This window comes from Astatotilapia calliptera, chromosome 7 (genome assembly GCF_964374335.1).
Source record: "Astatotilapia calliptera chromosome 7, fAstCal68.1, whole genome shotgun sequence".
In the NCBI taxonomy this organism is placed as follows: domain Eukaryota; kingdom Metazoa; phylum Chordata; class Actinopteri; order Cichliformes; family Cichlidae; genus Astatotilapia; species Astatotilapia calliptera.
Genome location: NC_137428.1, coordinates 28042768 through 28059643, shown reverse-complemented (window position 1 = coordinate 28059643; position 16876 = coordinate 28042768). Strand labels below are relative to the sequence as shown.

General features: G+C 39.5%; 1 protein-coding gene and 1 long non-coding RNA gene across 4 annotated transcripts in view; both read left to right on the top strand.

The window, feature by feature from the left end:
• LOC113025861 (transmembrane protein 132D) overlaps positions 1–8335 on the top strand; it is a 37731-nt gene extending 29396 nt beyond the window's left edge. For both annotated transcript variants that reach the window (XM_026174064.2, XM_026174063.2), the window contains 5 exons: positions 2443–2623; positions 2857–2970; positions 3058–3249; positions 6056–7536; positions 8184–8335. In XM_026174064.2, coding sequence (XP_026029849.2) covers positions 2443–2623; positions 2857–2970; positions 3058–3249; positions 6056–7536; positions 8184–8235 — 2020 coding nt within the window. In that variant the 3' untranslated portion in view covers positions 8236–8335. The remainder of the gene's footprint in view (positions 1–2442; positions 2624–2856; positions 2971–3057; positions 3250–6055; positions 7537–8183) is intronic.
• Positions 8336–10301: 1966 nt separating this feature from the next.
• Positions 10302–16439, top strand: LOC113025864 (uncharacterized). 2 transcript variants are annotated; one of them, XR_003272838.2, is made up of 4 exons: positions 10305–13350; positions 13446–13629; positions 13931–14064; positions 14163–16439. It is a non-coding gene; the product is annotated as an uncharacterized LOC113025864 (long non-coding RNA). The 2 variants fall into 2 exon arrangements; XR_013910429.1 differs by having other exon boundaries at positions 10302–13350; positions 13931–16439.
• The last annotated feature ends 437 nt before the right edge of the window (positions 16440–16876 follow it).

The following is a 16876-nucleotide window of genomic DNA, read 5'->3' as shown; positions in this document are numbered from 1 at the left end:
GCGTGTCGATATCTTGAATCCCTAAGATGCTGCCCAAATGCATATTTAGGGTTTAAACTATAAAAGTTTGTCACAGTTTGCAGGTGATCTAGTAAAGTCTCTGTAACCTGCACAAATTTTACGGGTTGACATGGATATACTTTTCTGCATTCATAATTCAGTCAATTTTAAAGCGATCCCCAACAACACTGAGTGAAATGTAGCACCAAACTGTGACAGAGCATCCACCATTTTTTAGAGGTGACTGTTGACATTCACTGTTGCACTTCTCTTCTGAACTCCTCTGTACATATTGACAACCATTGTAACCAAAAATGTCCAGATTTGGATTTGTCACCCTCTGTTGCCACACATTTTTAAACCACTGGTGGATTAATGAGAAACTGTTTTTTTTTTTTTTTTTTTGTTTTTTTAAGAAATATTTCTAAACTTCAAACTCTTGTGTCAAAAGCTGAGTTAGAGATGATTATTCATGCCTTTATTTCATCTCTTCTTGATTAGTGTAACAGCCTTTTCAAATGTTTGAATAAGAGGATCTTGACCGTCTCCAGTTGGTACAGAACGCTGCCGTTTTCTGTACCAGAGAGCCCTGCGTGGTCAAGTCCCAGCCTATATTTCTGACTTTCTAGAATCCTACACCTCTTCTCGCAGTCTGAGATCTTTCAGTCTAAGGCTGTTAACAATCCCACAAACTCATTTTAAGACCAGAGGGGATAAATCCTTTAGAGTTGTGGGTCCCTGATTGCGGAATTCCCTCCCTCTGTTTGTGTTGTCTTGATTCTGCTGATTTTTTTAAGAAGCAGCTGAAAACTCATTTAATCAGACTGGCTTTTAACTTGTTTTAGGTTGTATGATGTTATATATATATATATATATATATTCTGTTTTATGTTTTTATCTTCTGTGTTTCTTATGCCTGTTTTTATTGTAAAGCACTTTGTAGTTTTTGACCTGTGAACGGTGCTGTATAAATAAAGTTTATTCAGCCTTTTCTCTCTGTTTCCTTTGAGAATGGCTTCATGAAAGATTGAAAGACTCAGTAAATAGTAGATGGATCTGCTGAAGGGCCAGATGCATTTCTCAGGCCTTGTTTCAGGTCTTTGGATGTGATTTTCAGATACTGTTTATTTCTTGTAGGTAGTGTTTTTGTTTTTTTTTACGGATGTCACTTATTCTTCTGTTCTACACTTGTCCATTGCACACCCACCTTGTGATATGCCAACTTTTGGTTTATAGTTCTTTGGGAATCACCTATTTGGTGCAAAAATATTATTTTAATGCCTATTAAACTGTGTTATCTTTGACATTTTTTAGACTAAACAAAATAAATGGGAACAAATAATGTATTTTGTGATAGGGAACTAGTAACAAAGTGCCTAAGGACACAATTTCAAACAATTTCTTTACTAAGCTTTAGTTTTTATGTGCAGACGCAACCCTGGTTCATCCCTGGGTGAATGATTCATAGGTCAGTATTATGAAGTGCAAGAACTGGATAGAGAAGTGAAAAAGCAGCCAATGTCCAAAAAACTCTGAAAGACTTCCAGAAAGCCCGGAGAAATATTTCTCATGACCACTTTTAAAAAGTACAAAAAAGTCTGACTCCTTGGTAGCAAAATATAAAGAAATGAGGGGTGGCTCAAAAGTTCTGAACAGAACTAGTACAAGTATCTTATGGAGCAAAAAATAAGTCCTGTTCATTCCCTGCATATGGAAGGCCAGCAAGATGCTGATCATTTTCACGAACTAGATTTAAAGTAACTTTGCTGTCTGATGTTGAGTCACGCTGATTTAAGCAGCATTTCCATCACGTTAAGCTCTCACCTTAGGCTATATAATAATGATGTTTATTGGGACTGTAGCTCTTGACAGGAACTTTGCGCCTGCAGTGTAAAAACATATTCTCCAACCCTCCAGCACACCTGTGGTGCAGTGTGTGGCAGACCAGCTGCGTGTATGATAATTATATGATCATTGCTGAGGGGTTTGAGGATGGTTCACAGCTTAACCTCTATCACCCATAAACAAACCACTCAGCCGTGGGATCCTGTTTAATTTCACTTCAATTCATTTAGCGGAAAAGGTCACTCAGCATGCATTGTGCCTCTATAATAGCAACAGCTTCACTGCTGGTCTTCGGTTTTCCTTCAGCTCACCAGTCCTTATTGTTAAAGAATAAATAAATTATTTTTTTTGTGTCAGTTGTATGTACACCACTGCAAGCAGGTAGAGATAGCAAGTCTGACTTTGTTGGTATAATTTCTCCACTCTTAACTGCAACACATATATATTTATAAGGCTTGCAGTCATTCTGATAACCTGTGCTAAGTGTCTACTACTGTATATATTTAAACATATTAAAACAGGCAATATACTTCTATAGCCACCTGTCTGCAAGAAACGTGTAGCTCATTGTGTCCCTATGCTTTTTGTGTGTGTCAGGTCTACATGGGACAGTGAAGAAGAGGAGGAGATGAGGAAAGGCAGGGGTTGCATGCTACAGTATCAGCACTCTACTGTAAGGGTGCTCACACCCTTTGTAGCCCAGCCTGACACTGAGGCACTGCCAGACCCGTTAACTGGGGAAAAAACAGTTGAATACTTTCTGGGTTCTGATTGGCAGGTACAAGCATTTTAACATTTCCAAATAAAGCTCACTTGTCAGGAGGTTTTATAAGGCTTGACATGCCCATTCTTCAGTGTATAAGTATAGGGAAGTCATAGTAATTATACATGTCACATTTCAAAAGAAGAGGATGATAGGTTTTCTTTATATGCTTGTGCTATGATTAAAAGTCACCTGACCTTTTGCCACACAGTGCTTAACCTTTTTTTCCTGTTTGTTTTGATTGGCAGATAGATGTCACCAACCTTGTACGCTATTCTCTAAACATAGCAGATCCGGATGTAGCTAGGGTGCAGGATGGGGTGCTGCTGCAAGGAAGGGCTGTGGGCACTACCACTGTACAGGTGAGTCATTTACTGTGTTTGTGTGAGTGTGGTGTGAGCATTGTGCAATATCCATCTTTAGCTGGAAGAAGGATGAACTTGTTGCAGGTGCTGTCCCCTCTGACGTCAGCGGTCCTGGCTGAGACGAGCATCAGGGTGGTGGATGATAAAGTGAGTGTGACACAGCTCGGAGTGCAGTTGGTGTCTGGGCTCTCTCTGTCCCTGCAGCTCAGTCCAGGGAGCAACAGGGCTATTGTTGCCACGGCAACCACTAAGGAGACGATCGTGCAGCGCAAACAGGTGAGCAGCTGGAAAATTGTTTCACACAAAAGCATGCCAGTTTAAAGCACATCTCATTTGTTCATGATGATACTTAACAAGCATGAAAATAGAATTTTTCATGCATGTTAATTTGAGAGTTATTCATTTTTAGCCTCACTGCAAACATTTCACTGGGAAAACAGAATAACTGCTTGATCATATGATACTCAATCACATTTTTTTATGAACAGGATTAGTAGATCTACCAAGTGGGCATGAAATGTATTCTAAAATTGAACTGATAACTGATAGAAAATACACTCATGTTATTTGAAGAAGTCCCTCAACACCACTTTATACCAAAACATCCATCCATCTGATCATGTGTATGTGGCAGTTGTTTTTCCATTTGTGTTTCCATCCATCCATCCATCCATCCATCCTTTCAATCAAAGATGAGCGAGGGCCTTTATGCTGCCGTTTTCATTTTTATCTGATGAATAATATTTTTTATTATGATCAGCCTCATATCATTGTGCAAGAGTGTGCAAGAGTGCCCCTAGAAAAAAAAAAACAAGTTGAGAATCCCTGATATGAACTTTTCTTTAAAATTGCATCTTTGAAAATTCTGATCTGCTGCTGTGGAAGTGTCTATCAGACTTGTCCCCATAGGCAGGATATCATAAGACAGCTTAGCTAAGATCACGGGAACTCAGAATTTGCAGATTTTGTGTGTTTAAATGTTGATTGTGAGAGTGCACAGTCTGTCTTTTTTCCTTCTTTTTCTTAACTTTGTAAGCCTTTGTCATAAAACATCTTTCTGTCGTTGTTCTGTGGAGGTGTAGACATTTAACAAGTAGCCTCCTGGCATTCATCACCAAGCTCCACTGACAAATTCCCTCCTTTTATTAGTGACACCAGCCTGGAAACAGTTATTCAGATGCATGCATAATAAAGCAAGAGCATAAATAACATCATTGCATTCACAGTCTTGTCTCTGTAGTCCAACATTGTTTGTTGTACTCTTAGCAGATTTAAAAAGTCTAACTAAAGAAAAAAAGTTCCACTTTTTCATTTGAAAACAAGTCCTCATACACTACATGTCATTTGTGTGTTATACAGTTGTTTTCAGAAATTTACATATACTGATTATGGGAATGTATGCCATGGTGGTTTTGGTTTTGATGTTTTATTTGAACTTTTTTCCAGGATGGAATGATTAAACAGCACGTCTTTAGTGACTTTAAAAAAAACAAGAATTAAGTGCACAAATTTGATGTTATTTTAGATTTTCTCTAATCCACACATGGCTAAAAGTACACATACAGGCTCAAATATATACTTATACCTCTACTAATAATTGGTAAGATGCCTCTCAGCAGGTTACACCTCAACTGCATGCTTTTGGTAGCCATTAAAAAGCTTCTGGCATAATTCTGTCTGGATATTTGACCGTCCTTCCTGGCAGAATTGGCACAGACCTCGGTTTTAAGTGTAATCCGCAAATGTTTAATAGGGTTGAGATTGGGGCTTAGGACAGAGGCAGAGGTAGATGATTTACTATGGTGACACCTAAAGGGAGAAGCCAAAAGCAGAAGAAGAAGAAAAGCCTTTATGGTTTGTTATAGTCTGAAACATCCCAGTGTGAGAGCATTGCAGGTTGGCTTTCTCATATATCATGAAGGTTTTCAGCTTCTTTAATCGCAGTCTGAATTTCAAGGATTGCAAATAAAAGTGCAAGAAGAGAAATGCCTTGAGTCATAAATGCACTGTTCAGCATTCATTTAAGGGTTTTTCCAGTTAGGGTTCAGCTGTTCCTGCACACAAGGAGCAGAGGTAGTATAAGCAACATAAAAACATGTTTCTCATTGAAAACCTTTTGAGACAGCCCTTAAAATTACACTTGAACTTGCCATAATAAAGTAGTACGTTATTAACATATCCTAAATATTCATCCTGCAACACAGATATAATGGCCTCCTACAGAAAGAACTTGAATTAAAAGTACTGCCGCAGCAGAGCAGATTCCCATACCAGTGACCTCAGGGGTTTAATAATATTTGTGTTTTCTCCTCGCCTCTTTGAATAGGAGTTCTTTGTGTTCACAGCCTCGACCATCATCTCCAACCACCATGCTGTGTGAAAGAGCGGGGAAGGCAGACAGGGTGCATAGATGATCATTTTAAAAGCTCACTCACACATTTAGCCATGGCAGCCTGCCCATTTTAAACCAGCTCCCTGTCGCAGGCATGGGGCAGCAATTAGGCGGTCCATAGCTGCTGGAACGACAACTCACTTTACCTCCAGTACACAGTGACTGTTGCTGATCTGCCCCGTCAATAACAAACTATTAGAACCATGCCAGTGCCCATGACCAGCCAATTGTGTCTGTGATGGCGGGGTGTTAATGTTTTGCTTAGGGCCATTTATAATGTATTCAAATCCAAAATATAGGTTAGGTCTTTGGCGAGTCAGTAACTCACATTAGCTACAGGAAATAGGTCACTGTGCATTAATGTAATTTGACTGGCCAATTCTGTTCTTAATGTGACCCATGTTAATTAATTTTTCTTTTTTGGGTTTCTTTTTGAAGGACGTTTATAAGACTCTCATAATATCTTTATGGTATGAAATGCAATTCAACCAGAGTGGATAACTTTAGATAAACTACTTACTGGCATTTACTATGAAGAGATTAACATTGATATTATATACTTTAAAGGGATTGGCATAGGCAGTTTAATGTTATTAACAATAATGAGACTATAGCCCAAGGGAGGTATTGATGTACCACCGGTATTCTGACCTGATTTTCTACATATAACCTTTTTTCTTTCTTTCATAGGAAGCATTGGTCAGCTGCTGGGTTTCTTTCAGCGATGGGGCAGTTGCTCCACTGGACCTGTTTGACCGCAGTATCTACTCTCTGACTGTTTCTATCCCAGATGAGCGGGTGGCCACAATACGCCGCACTCCACAGTCAGCATTTGTAGTAGCAGAGGGTGAAGGTGAAGGCCAGGGGGCGCCAGTGAGAGTGGAGCTGAGGATCTGTGAGGAATGCCAAAAATCTAAAAGGAAGAGCAAGCTGGCAGTGGGCTCGGGGCTTCTCAAGATCAACTTACAGAGTAGTAGCAAAAGTGTAGCAAGAGAAGGGAAAGGAAGCACTGACAGAAGTAAGGATTTAAATGGCAGTGCATCAAAAGTGATGGGCAAAACAAGTACTGCTGCCACAGAGATGGATAAACAGCTCAACAGGGCCAACATATCTGATCAGCAAGAGTCTATTCTGGTAAAAACTACCACTCCAACGACATTTTCAACTAGAAATCCACAGGCCCATCTTGTCTGGATCGGAAAGGCAACCAAAGCGCCAAAAGGTTCCACCTATACTGTTTCTACTGCAGCTTCACCTACAAGAATAAAGGAATTAAACTTAAATACACAACTTAGCACTGCCAAACCCACAGCAACAGTGGGTGTTGTCCGTAAAGAGGAAGGGCCTGGGGTAAGTTATGGAAACATGCTTGACAACCCCGATGCCTCTCCTGAGAATGATACTCCTAAGGTAGAAGTTAGACCCGAAAAGGAGCCTCCTAAATCTAAAACTCCCAAAGTAATTGAGAGTGACCTCATTAGGACATTCAAAGCTATGACTGACATGGAAATTGGCATGTATGCCTTGGTGGGGGTCTCCTGTGTTGCCATCTTGGCTTTTCTGCTCAATTGTGCTTCTTATAGTCTCTGTTTCAGGAAACAAAAGACCCCCATACAGGCAGGCACAGCCCCCAGTGGAGACACAAAGGATCACAAACACGACTGGGTTTGGCTTGGGAACAGCAATCACAGTGCTCCTGCCTCAGGTGCCCCGGCTCAAGTGTCCACACTAAAACGTGAGCCTCATTGCCCTCTGCAGTCCCGCCACTCGATAGATTCCATGGGTCATCGCAGCCTGGAAGGCAATCTGCCTACAGTGAGCGCTGCGGCTGTCCCAGAAAGAACTGCAACCTTAGGACGAAGCAGGAACAGCTCTCAGCACCAGCAGTTTCAAGGAAAGGCAATTGACCCCATGGCAAATCGTTCAGCTACCCTACTGGCGAGGCCACACCGCAGTGAACCTCTTCATTCCCCCACCAGTAAGAGAAACCAGGTCCAGTTCACCACCTTCACCACGCTGGACATCAAGCACTTGGCTGCGCTAAAGAAGAACGGTGTTGAGTTAGACTGGGCCAACCAGCAGAAGCAAAAGCAACAGCAGGCCCCTGCTGAACCTCAAACACCTTTGCCTGACATGCCATGGCCTGTAGTGAAACCTCTAGGAGAACCCCAGTGAGTTTGTTTAGGTGTGTGTATGTGTAAAGGATGTATAAAAGGAAAACAAAGTCTTAAATTTTTCTTTATTTAAAAAAAAAAAGGGAAAAGGATGTATATGTGATTACGTGAATGACATTTTCAATATAATGTGCAAACCTGTGCACATGAAAATGAAGTGATGTTTATTAGTAAGATTAAAAGAAATTTGCATGTTTTATCCTCTGATAAAAGAAATCTATAGGCTCCGATTTATTTCTGTAAATATTAACAAACACTCTCTATGCTATGTTACTTATTTCCACATTTCAAATTCAAGACAACTGCATTTTCATCTCCTCTTACATTTCAACAGTTCTGTTGCTCCTGCAGAAACAGCTCCAGATATTGCTCAGTTCAGGGTAAAAACCAGTACAGGAGGGACTGTTTCTTGTTAGTAATTCTATTCTTTTCCAGCCTTTTGTACTTTTTGTAGGACTCCTCTAGAGAATACCTGAGGACTCTGTGCAATTTGTCAGAGAATATGCAACATTTATCAAGTTATTTTGAGCAATCTGTCACTACAGTCTCCGCCAGATATTTATTCAAATCAAATGCAGGCTATGCAAATAGTCTTTGCAGAGTTTGAGATGGACATTGTTCCTGATTTTTTTTTTTTTTAACAGAGATACCTTGGGCTTCGGGCTTCTCCTGGGAGCCTGCTTCTACAAATTGTAAAAAACGTGTAATCTTGGTCTGTTCTCACAGTGCACATATTCATTCGACTGTAAGATTTTTCATGTGTGAATGAAAATAAAATGCCTTTTTTTCTCTGTGACATCCTGCTTTTTTAAATCCAAAATGTGATGTGTATTTCCTGCAAGATTCTATCAATAAAGAGAAAATAGATTGGTTCTTTTTATAATTGAAAATGGATTTAATTCAGCTACTGTTTTTGTTTTTTTAAATAGTAAAGCGATTCATAGGAAAGTACAGTGAATGGTTTGGATTACAGGCTAAAGCTTTAGTAGGAATCCGTGGGATTTGATTTTGTTTAATCACAGCTGAATGTCATTTAAGGTTGATTTTATCATGGAAATGTCACTCTGACAGCAATGTATTTGTTGTGCCTGCCAGGATTTTGTCCTGCTGTATAAAATGACTTGTACACTGAGAGGATGAAAAAATTCAGCAGAAAAAAACTGATTCTCATTCTGTGTAGCCTGACTGTGTCCCCAAAGAATTCCAGGTATTTTATCAATGGTTCAGGCTTGCATATTATATCTCATGGCTCATTTGTCTCTTTTTCTCCAGCCCCCCTTCCTGTGTCTCTGAGGTGACCACAGCTACACCTTTTTAAAATTGCATTCTGTAACTGTGATGCATAAACAACCTCACCAGCTTAAAGAAGCCCAGATAATCTGATGCCACGCACCTCAGGAATTGGCAGCTTTGGATATGTCAGCGCACATTGTCACTCTCTGCTGCACAACAGCATCGGGTGGATTTAGAGTGTTGATAAAAGCAATTTTAATAACTTTCTCCCAAATTCTCTACCTACAGGCCCAGCGTTTTTGTATGTGCACAACCCGTCTCTCCTTTCCAGTCGATTTATCTGTCCAGCAACAGTAGAAAAAGTAAACAAACAGAGATAAGCGGTGATTTAAAGCTGTCTCTGTGCTGGATCATAGCTGAGCATCTTTGATTGTGGACCTTCTGTATCAAACAGGGCAGAATTCCGAACTCAAAAGTTCAGACACAGAACTGATTAAGATATAAAAGCTGCACAGTTTGTGTGACAACAATAACAAAATATGTCTCACCGTGCTTTTCCACTGAAATGCTGTGGCTTTTTGGAAACCTTTTTGCTGTCAGATTCATCCAATCTCGGTCTCCTACATATAAACTAAATGCCATTTAGATGATGTCAGCGTGAAATGTTTGGCTTTATCACAGTTTTGAGAGAGGATTTCAGTTACTCATACTCTTCATACAAGATTTTGCTGAAAAAGGAGCGGTTGGAAAACAGCATTATAAAGTATAATCCCAGCCACTTTATACTGGCAGTACGGTAATCCACTGAGATCCAGACGCACAGCAGCCATTACTAATGCATATAATGAAGTTTGTAAATCATAAATTGTGTGTGAATTTTCAAACGAGACAGGAGTTCCTTAGTATCATTACAGCTCGATCTGTAATCTGGAGCATCAGCTCCCTGTTGACAGATTTAAGGGATTGGGGTCATTGTGTTGGAGGATTAATGTGCATTAGTGGACCTCTATGGCACAGTCCTGATGATGTTGGCCATATGAGACAAGGTCACTTATTTCACGAGTCTGCTTTTCCAGAGGTGGAACACCTGGTTACAGATGGAGGATGGTGCAAATGGAAAAAAAAACAAACAACAACTATTTATTACCACAGTGTAACGCATAAAGAGTTTTTCCTTAATGCGCATATATAAAGTACTGTGAAAAAGTCTTCATGTGACCCCTCATTTATTTATATGTTGTTGGGTAAAAGGTGCAAACATACATGAAAATACAATACACAAGAGTTGAGGTCTGTGCTCTGGGGAGTCCAATCCATGACTCTTGTGTTCTGTTGTGTGTTTTTTATCCAGGTACAATTTTACTGAATTAGCGGTGCCACTGCCAATCAGACACTTTGCAGATGGTAATGCATGGTGGATCCAAAACCTGATATTACTTTTCTGCATTCATAATTAGTTTGAATGCTTGAAAAGCATTCACAGTATTGTTCTTCAGCCCATGAATTTGGACACGACCATAAATACACACAGATGCCATTATTGATTGGTATTCAAACTGACTCTCAAATTTCCAAGCACCACCCGGACGCCTCATCTGTTTTTAACCCATCACTGAGCCCAACTGTCCTCATTCCGCTTTGCTCTCTGCTGTGGTAAGTACAATACACTCAGTGCTGGACTGTTTTATTTTTGTGTTGGTAAAAATACATGTCTGACATTTAAACTCACATGACAAGTCCTTTTAAAGTTCAGCAAAGTTAAAAGAAAAAAGAAAGATTAAAAAAGAATGACGTTTCTATGACTTAGGTTTATAAAATTTATTGTTAGCAGCAGTGCTAACGTTAGCAATGTTAGCAACAGTGCTAACATTAGCAACAATGCTAATGCTAGCAACAATGCTAACGCTAGCTATAATGTCTTAGCAGTTGTTACCTGCCAAGAAGAGTATTCCTGTGATAGTTATTGGTGTTCAGTGAGACAAAAGTAACAAATGAGCTTTGTTATTGCCAGTGTGGCTCACTTTTAACAGCAAGAGAGCTAGCACTGCTAGCGCTAGCTGCAGTGTTAACTCTAGCAGCAATGCTAAGGCTTGCAGAAGTATAACGCTCGCTGGAAGAATTTCCATGAGTTTCACAGTGTACCAACATGTGAACAAGCTGAGTGTGATTTTCCTCAGAGAAGACAGTGTGTCTGCAAAGACCAATGCTGATGGTGTCAAACAGGCAGGTCAACATGTTCCTGCACATGTACAACAGGTATCTTATGCTGATGCTGTAAATGAATGAATGAATGCTTTATTGGCCATATGCAGGTTGCCCCGCAGAGGAATAGGCAGAAACAGTGAACCTTGAAAACCAGCCCTCTGTAACACATGTCTGTGCAGCCAGGCTCATCCTAAATATGAAGACTCTAGAAACAGTCAGTGCATATGCAACTCACTCATATTTCTTGCTTTGATTCATGCGAATGAAAACTTGACTACGGCTGACCTTAATCTGGTCTTGGATAAAGGTGATATGATGTACAAAGAGGCCAAGAAAAGATTTCCAAAAAATATTCATTTGGCAACCGATGAGCTTCCAGACAAAGTTGATGATCGCAGGTCTATATATCATGTTGACATGACACAGCCTTCCCGGTATGGGACATATGAAGAACCTCCAGAGGAAACAGTAGATACATTTCTGATCTTAGAAGCAGGACTGAGCTGCCTGTTGTCAGATGTGCAGTATGCCTTACTGATTATGAGTGGATTGTGTATCGCAGTGTTCAGATCCAATTCAGGCAAATATGGTTTCTTTGATCCACACTCCAGAACACCCAGTGGTCTTCCTCTACCACTATGGTCACGTAATCGTGGTACAGCAGTGATGGTGAAATTCTCACTCCTCAGTGACATGATTAAGAGGCTCCAAGATTCTTATGAAGGGATTGAGATATCACCCTCTTGTACCTATGAACTGAAGCCTGTGCAGTTCTACCTTAGAACTTTTTACTGTTTTTTTTTTAAACATTAGCCACTTTTTTCCTTTTCATTTTTTTTCAGTTATCGTGATGTATGCAAAGACCAGAACATAAAACGGTGATGTAGACTACAGAAGGCTATATGCCTTTTAACAGATATTCTTAGCATACAAATAACACAATGTGACATACTTCTTAATTATAAGGGCTCTGCTTATGTTAACTAAGCCATAAGCACCTGTGCGAATTTCACATCTTTGCTGCACCGTAGCAGGTACACTGACCGCTAGCCACACAGTTTTACACTCTTGCATTCATGTACTCTTTGTACACTCTTGGCTAATTAACTGTGACGTTTACATTACAAGTTATTAACACAGAGAGCATTGAAAAACGTATAAGTCTTACATGCATGTTCGGGTTTACAATTTTCTCTCAGTTGCCCCGTGCCATGTTATGAGCTCCCCGTGACTCCGTGGGATCCGAAGCTGCAGCACTTACTCTGTTCCTGGCATGCATGAATTCAGAGTTAAAAATATGTGGCACCTCCTACTGCACGGAGTGTGTGATATCAAGAAAGACGTCTTAAGAGCTTAAAAGAATATGATTGGACTTCTTTAACCTATCAAGACCTTCCCTTCTTTCACGTTTTTAACACTAACATGCATAAGATGACCGAGGGCCTACACAAACATCAAGATTATTTTTAATTCACAGGCTCAAGGGAAATATATAAAACATCAGGTTTTTGTGTTTGTCCTATTTAATCGAATGGACATTATCGTGTCTCGTAAAACTCTCTCTCTGTGTGCGGGTGTGTTTGTGTGTGTAATTTCAGAATGGCTTCATCAAAACCTCATCGCAATACCAGTGAGCCATACAAGAGGCTGCCACCCCTAACGGTGAAAGTGGTGTATCTTAAAGAAACCCCTAAAGTCACTGGCTGGCATTTCTCTGATGGAAGTGCAAGGCCCAAAGCTGTCCACAATAATACAAGTGCGGCAGTATGTGACGGGACAAATGTGTTCAGATTTGTTATATTTGAAAGCTTGGCCTCCCAAATTAAAGAGGGTAAAACCTATACAATTAGAAATTTTAGAATGACCACATTTGGAAGCACAAGAACAATGCTTTCCAGTAAGGACACGGCAGTGTAAGTCAGTGTGCCCATCGAGATCAGTCAGCAGCTGGAGGACGAAGCAAGGCTGCTTCTGGAGCCACCTACCACCTCGATCTCACTAACCAACATCAGCCAGTCACAGATGATGTATGTGACAGTGAAGGGATGGGTAACAGCTGTAAGTGTTAGGAGTTGGGTTCTGGTTATGTGGTGTTTTTGTCTGTATGTGTTTTTGGGTGCCTCCCTTTTAGTATAGGTAGGCGGGGCAGTAAGTCATTGAACCTGGCACACCTGTTACTCATCAGATGCATTCTTCTGAAGTGTTCTTTAGGAGCTACGTGACAGAAGTTTTTGGAGAGTCTGTAATTCTGCCCCTGCCTGCTGGAGCCGTTGGATTATTTCTGGTGACTGTAAGGAGTTTTGTTTCCTCCCTAGGATTTCGCCTCGTCTGGTTTGTTTTCTGTCTGGAGGTTTTGGCAATAAACAGTACCAAGTAAGCTCTCCAACTCTCTGTAAAGTTTACTTTAAGCTTTTCTCGGTTATCGGGCAAGGCCCTCCTAATTCTCACGTCCCTCTTCCTTTTTTTAGATCGAGTGCATTACTTGTGTGTGTTTCCGTCACCTGCACGTCCTGGCTCTGCGTCCCCATTCATACGCTGTTGTATATACTTTGTCCTTGTTAATACCTCCCCATCGCTGTAAATAAACTGTCTTCACAGCAACTCTGCCTCCGTGCGTTCTGCTCCCTGGGTCCATCTGCATTTGCCATAACAGTAAGTTTCCCCACATTAATTTACTACTAACACATTTAGATGTAGCTTAAGGTTTTATACGTTTTGTTTTTACTGTTCCAAGTTAAAGCGAACACACCAATTTTAGGGCACTTTCAAAACAAAAATCATATAAATGAAAATCAGAGTATGACAACAGAAAGAGGATAGTTCTTTTGAGATTTAAAGCATGGAGAGCGAAATTTTAACTATATACAAGTTAAAATGGGACACGGTTATCTGCTGCAATATGCAGATTTGTGTCCATTTTTTTAAAATAATTGTCCTTCTCTGTCACATTTAGATGGAACCCTTGAAAAAAAACTGAAAGGGAACGGGGGCAATATTGGATCACCTGTAGAGATCACTCATTTGAAAGGAAACAACTCGCACTCATATGGCTTTGCACTTCACACATCAGCATTTACTGTGGTTAAGGTCGGTAAATTACTTTATGCAGTGTCTTCATGCTTTTAGTACTGGTCTTAAACTGGCCATGAAGTTCTTTTTCTTTTCTTTTTTTTTATTATCTACAGCCTGGAAGTGGGATCCATGAGATTAAACCGAGAGGTTACAGAACCATTGGCCAAGACCAAGAGGTCCTGGACTCCGATGACATTCCACATATTGTCATCTGCTGTATGGCTAAAGGTGTTCCCAGACATCCTCCCTTCAGTGATCCTGCTAAATTACGAACACGGCACCGTAACAGACATTCTGATGCCAGAGGAGTAACGTCCTTTATTATTTTCCCAGCATTTCTATTTATTTAGTTATTTATCTAATGTATTTTTTTAATCTTTTGTTTATCTTTAAGTAATTAGTTAAAGATGAAAATTAAATAGGTTGAAGAAAAAAAAAATCAGTTAATTAGTTCAGTGTTTTGTGGTGGTTTGTTAATCCTGAATGTTTTAAATGCTTTGCAAACTTGGAGAGTCTTATTTAATTTAATTAAAAAATTTATTTACATTTACTTCAAATGATTTGAGGGGGCAACACTAAATTAGTAAATTCCAACTGAAGAAAATGGAGAAAGATGAGGAGGAGAATAAAAGTTTTTACTGTGATTGCATTCCTGTTTTGAGCGAAGTTCCTTGTTTTTACTGTTATTAGAAGCATCTTGAGTCTGTATTGGTTTCCAAGTCATCACTCTTCAGAGTGTTTGTTTGTGTTTCAGTGAATTAGTTTAGTAAAAGCAGACTGCATTGTGCCATGATCGCTGCTAAGAAGATGTTGATGACCCCACACAGACTGTTTTTCACACTGTTCTCTGGCAAGAGGCTGCTGTCCATCGCTTCAGCCTTATTTTACTGACTTCCTGCCTGACAAGAAGTCACTGATCTACACACCCAGCAGATCAGAGTAGACGTCAAGATGTTCTGGTTTTTCTTTCAAGAATGTAAGATTCTTGAGTTTAGACACTTAAAATGAATAATCCCACTTTTGTAGTGATAAAAAGAATATTTCAATATGCATTCAGATGTATTCTTTTGTTATTAGTCAGGGTTTTTTTTTTTTTTAAGGTACAGTAGAAAAGCATATAAAGATGTGATCATCTTTATATGCTTTTCTACTGTACCTTAAAAAAACTTTAAGGTACTACTTAAGGTACTTTAAGGTACCTACTTTCTAACTATTCAACTTTCAACAGTTCTGCACTTTTGTTTTCAGATGAGAATTTTTTTTTTTCCATCTCATTCAACATTTTTAACTTAAAATTCAGCAATTAATTCATTTCAGTGCATACCTTCAGATTTCAGCATTCACACTGCAGTTTCTTCAGAAAATGCACTTTCTAGTTCCAATCAATTTTTTTTATTTTTATTTTTTTATTCCACTGTGACTCGTTGGACACTAATTTCTGGACCAGTTCTTGTGTAATTTTCTCTGTTACCTTTTGAGAATGGATTATTGACAGTCATCAGGTCTTTGAAGGAGTTCTTAAGGACATGACTGTCAGATACTGCTCTGAAACATGCCGGTGTCCAAAGAAAGCTTTGAAAGACGTCTTGGAAAATCTTGGAAAACTATCGCTCAAGACAGGTTGGAAATGTAAGAAAATATAAATGAATGAGTGTTGGTTAAAGACTTTTCCACAGTTTTATAATAAAGAAAAAAAACTTTTATGTTTTTAAACTAAATAACTTTTGTTCTTGTTCTTCTAAAACATAGGTGTCAAACTCCGCTTAATTACATTTAGCCCGCGAAGCCAATGCTAAATTATTAGAGCTGGCCTACTTGTCATGGGCTGGGTCTGTGACCCAGTGTTTGAGTTCTTATATGTATCTTTTGTATTCATTTGTGCCCTAGTTTAGCTCACCTAGTTAATTTCTAGATTGCTGTATAATCTTGTTCCTTAGTTGTTTAAGTCATCTCCCCCTGTACTAAGTCTCCCTGGTTCATGCGTCATGTCTGCGTGGTTATGTTAGTTCATGTCATGTCTAATCTCCATGTTTCCTGTTTTACTTTGAAAGTCTGTATTCAATGTCAGTGTATTTAGTTTCACCTCTCCTGTCCTGTCGTTAGGTTCATGTGTGTCAGCTGTGCTCCCATGTGTGGCCACTTCCCCTGATCATCCCTGATGTGTATTTAGTCTCTGTGTTTCATGTAGTCTGTGTCGTGTCATCTGTGTTCCCACCCTCCATGTTGTCACAGCCAGTCTTAGTATTCATAGTTATGGTTTCCTGTGTCTTCATAGTTTTTCCTAGTTTTACTTTCCCAGTTTAGTCATAATTTAGTTTGTCACTGCGTTTCTGCCTTATCTGCACTCCTTGTCACCGGCCACAATAAAGGCTCGCTTTCAGTTAAGTTTACTCCAGTCTACTCTCGTGTGTTCGCACCTGGGTCCACCACACACACCACCGCACGGTCTGCCTCCTCAGATTGTGACACTACTGGTATTATACAGCTAATATATATATTGTTTAGTATTAAGCTTTAATTGTTCCATATTCAGTTTTTCAGCAAAACTTGTTTGAGTCCATAAGAAGAGATTCATTCTTAAATCTGGAGGAAGATTTTTTTTTTTTTTTTTTTTTTTTTCCAGTAAATATTAATGTTAGCCCGCAACCTTGTTCCAGTTTTGAATTTTGGCTCACTGTGTATTTGAGTTTGACACCCCTGTTCTAAAATAAAGCCTTCAAATGTTAATTAATTTAATACTAAAAAATTATGCTTCAATAAAGGCACCATCAGCTAAGCTAGTTTTAGATTTCACAGCTAAACACTAGTGATGTGCGATACCAGTGAT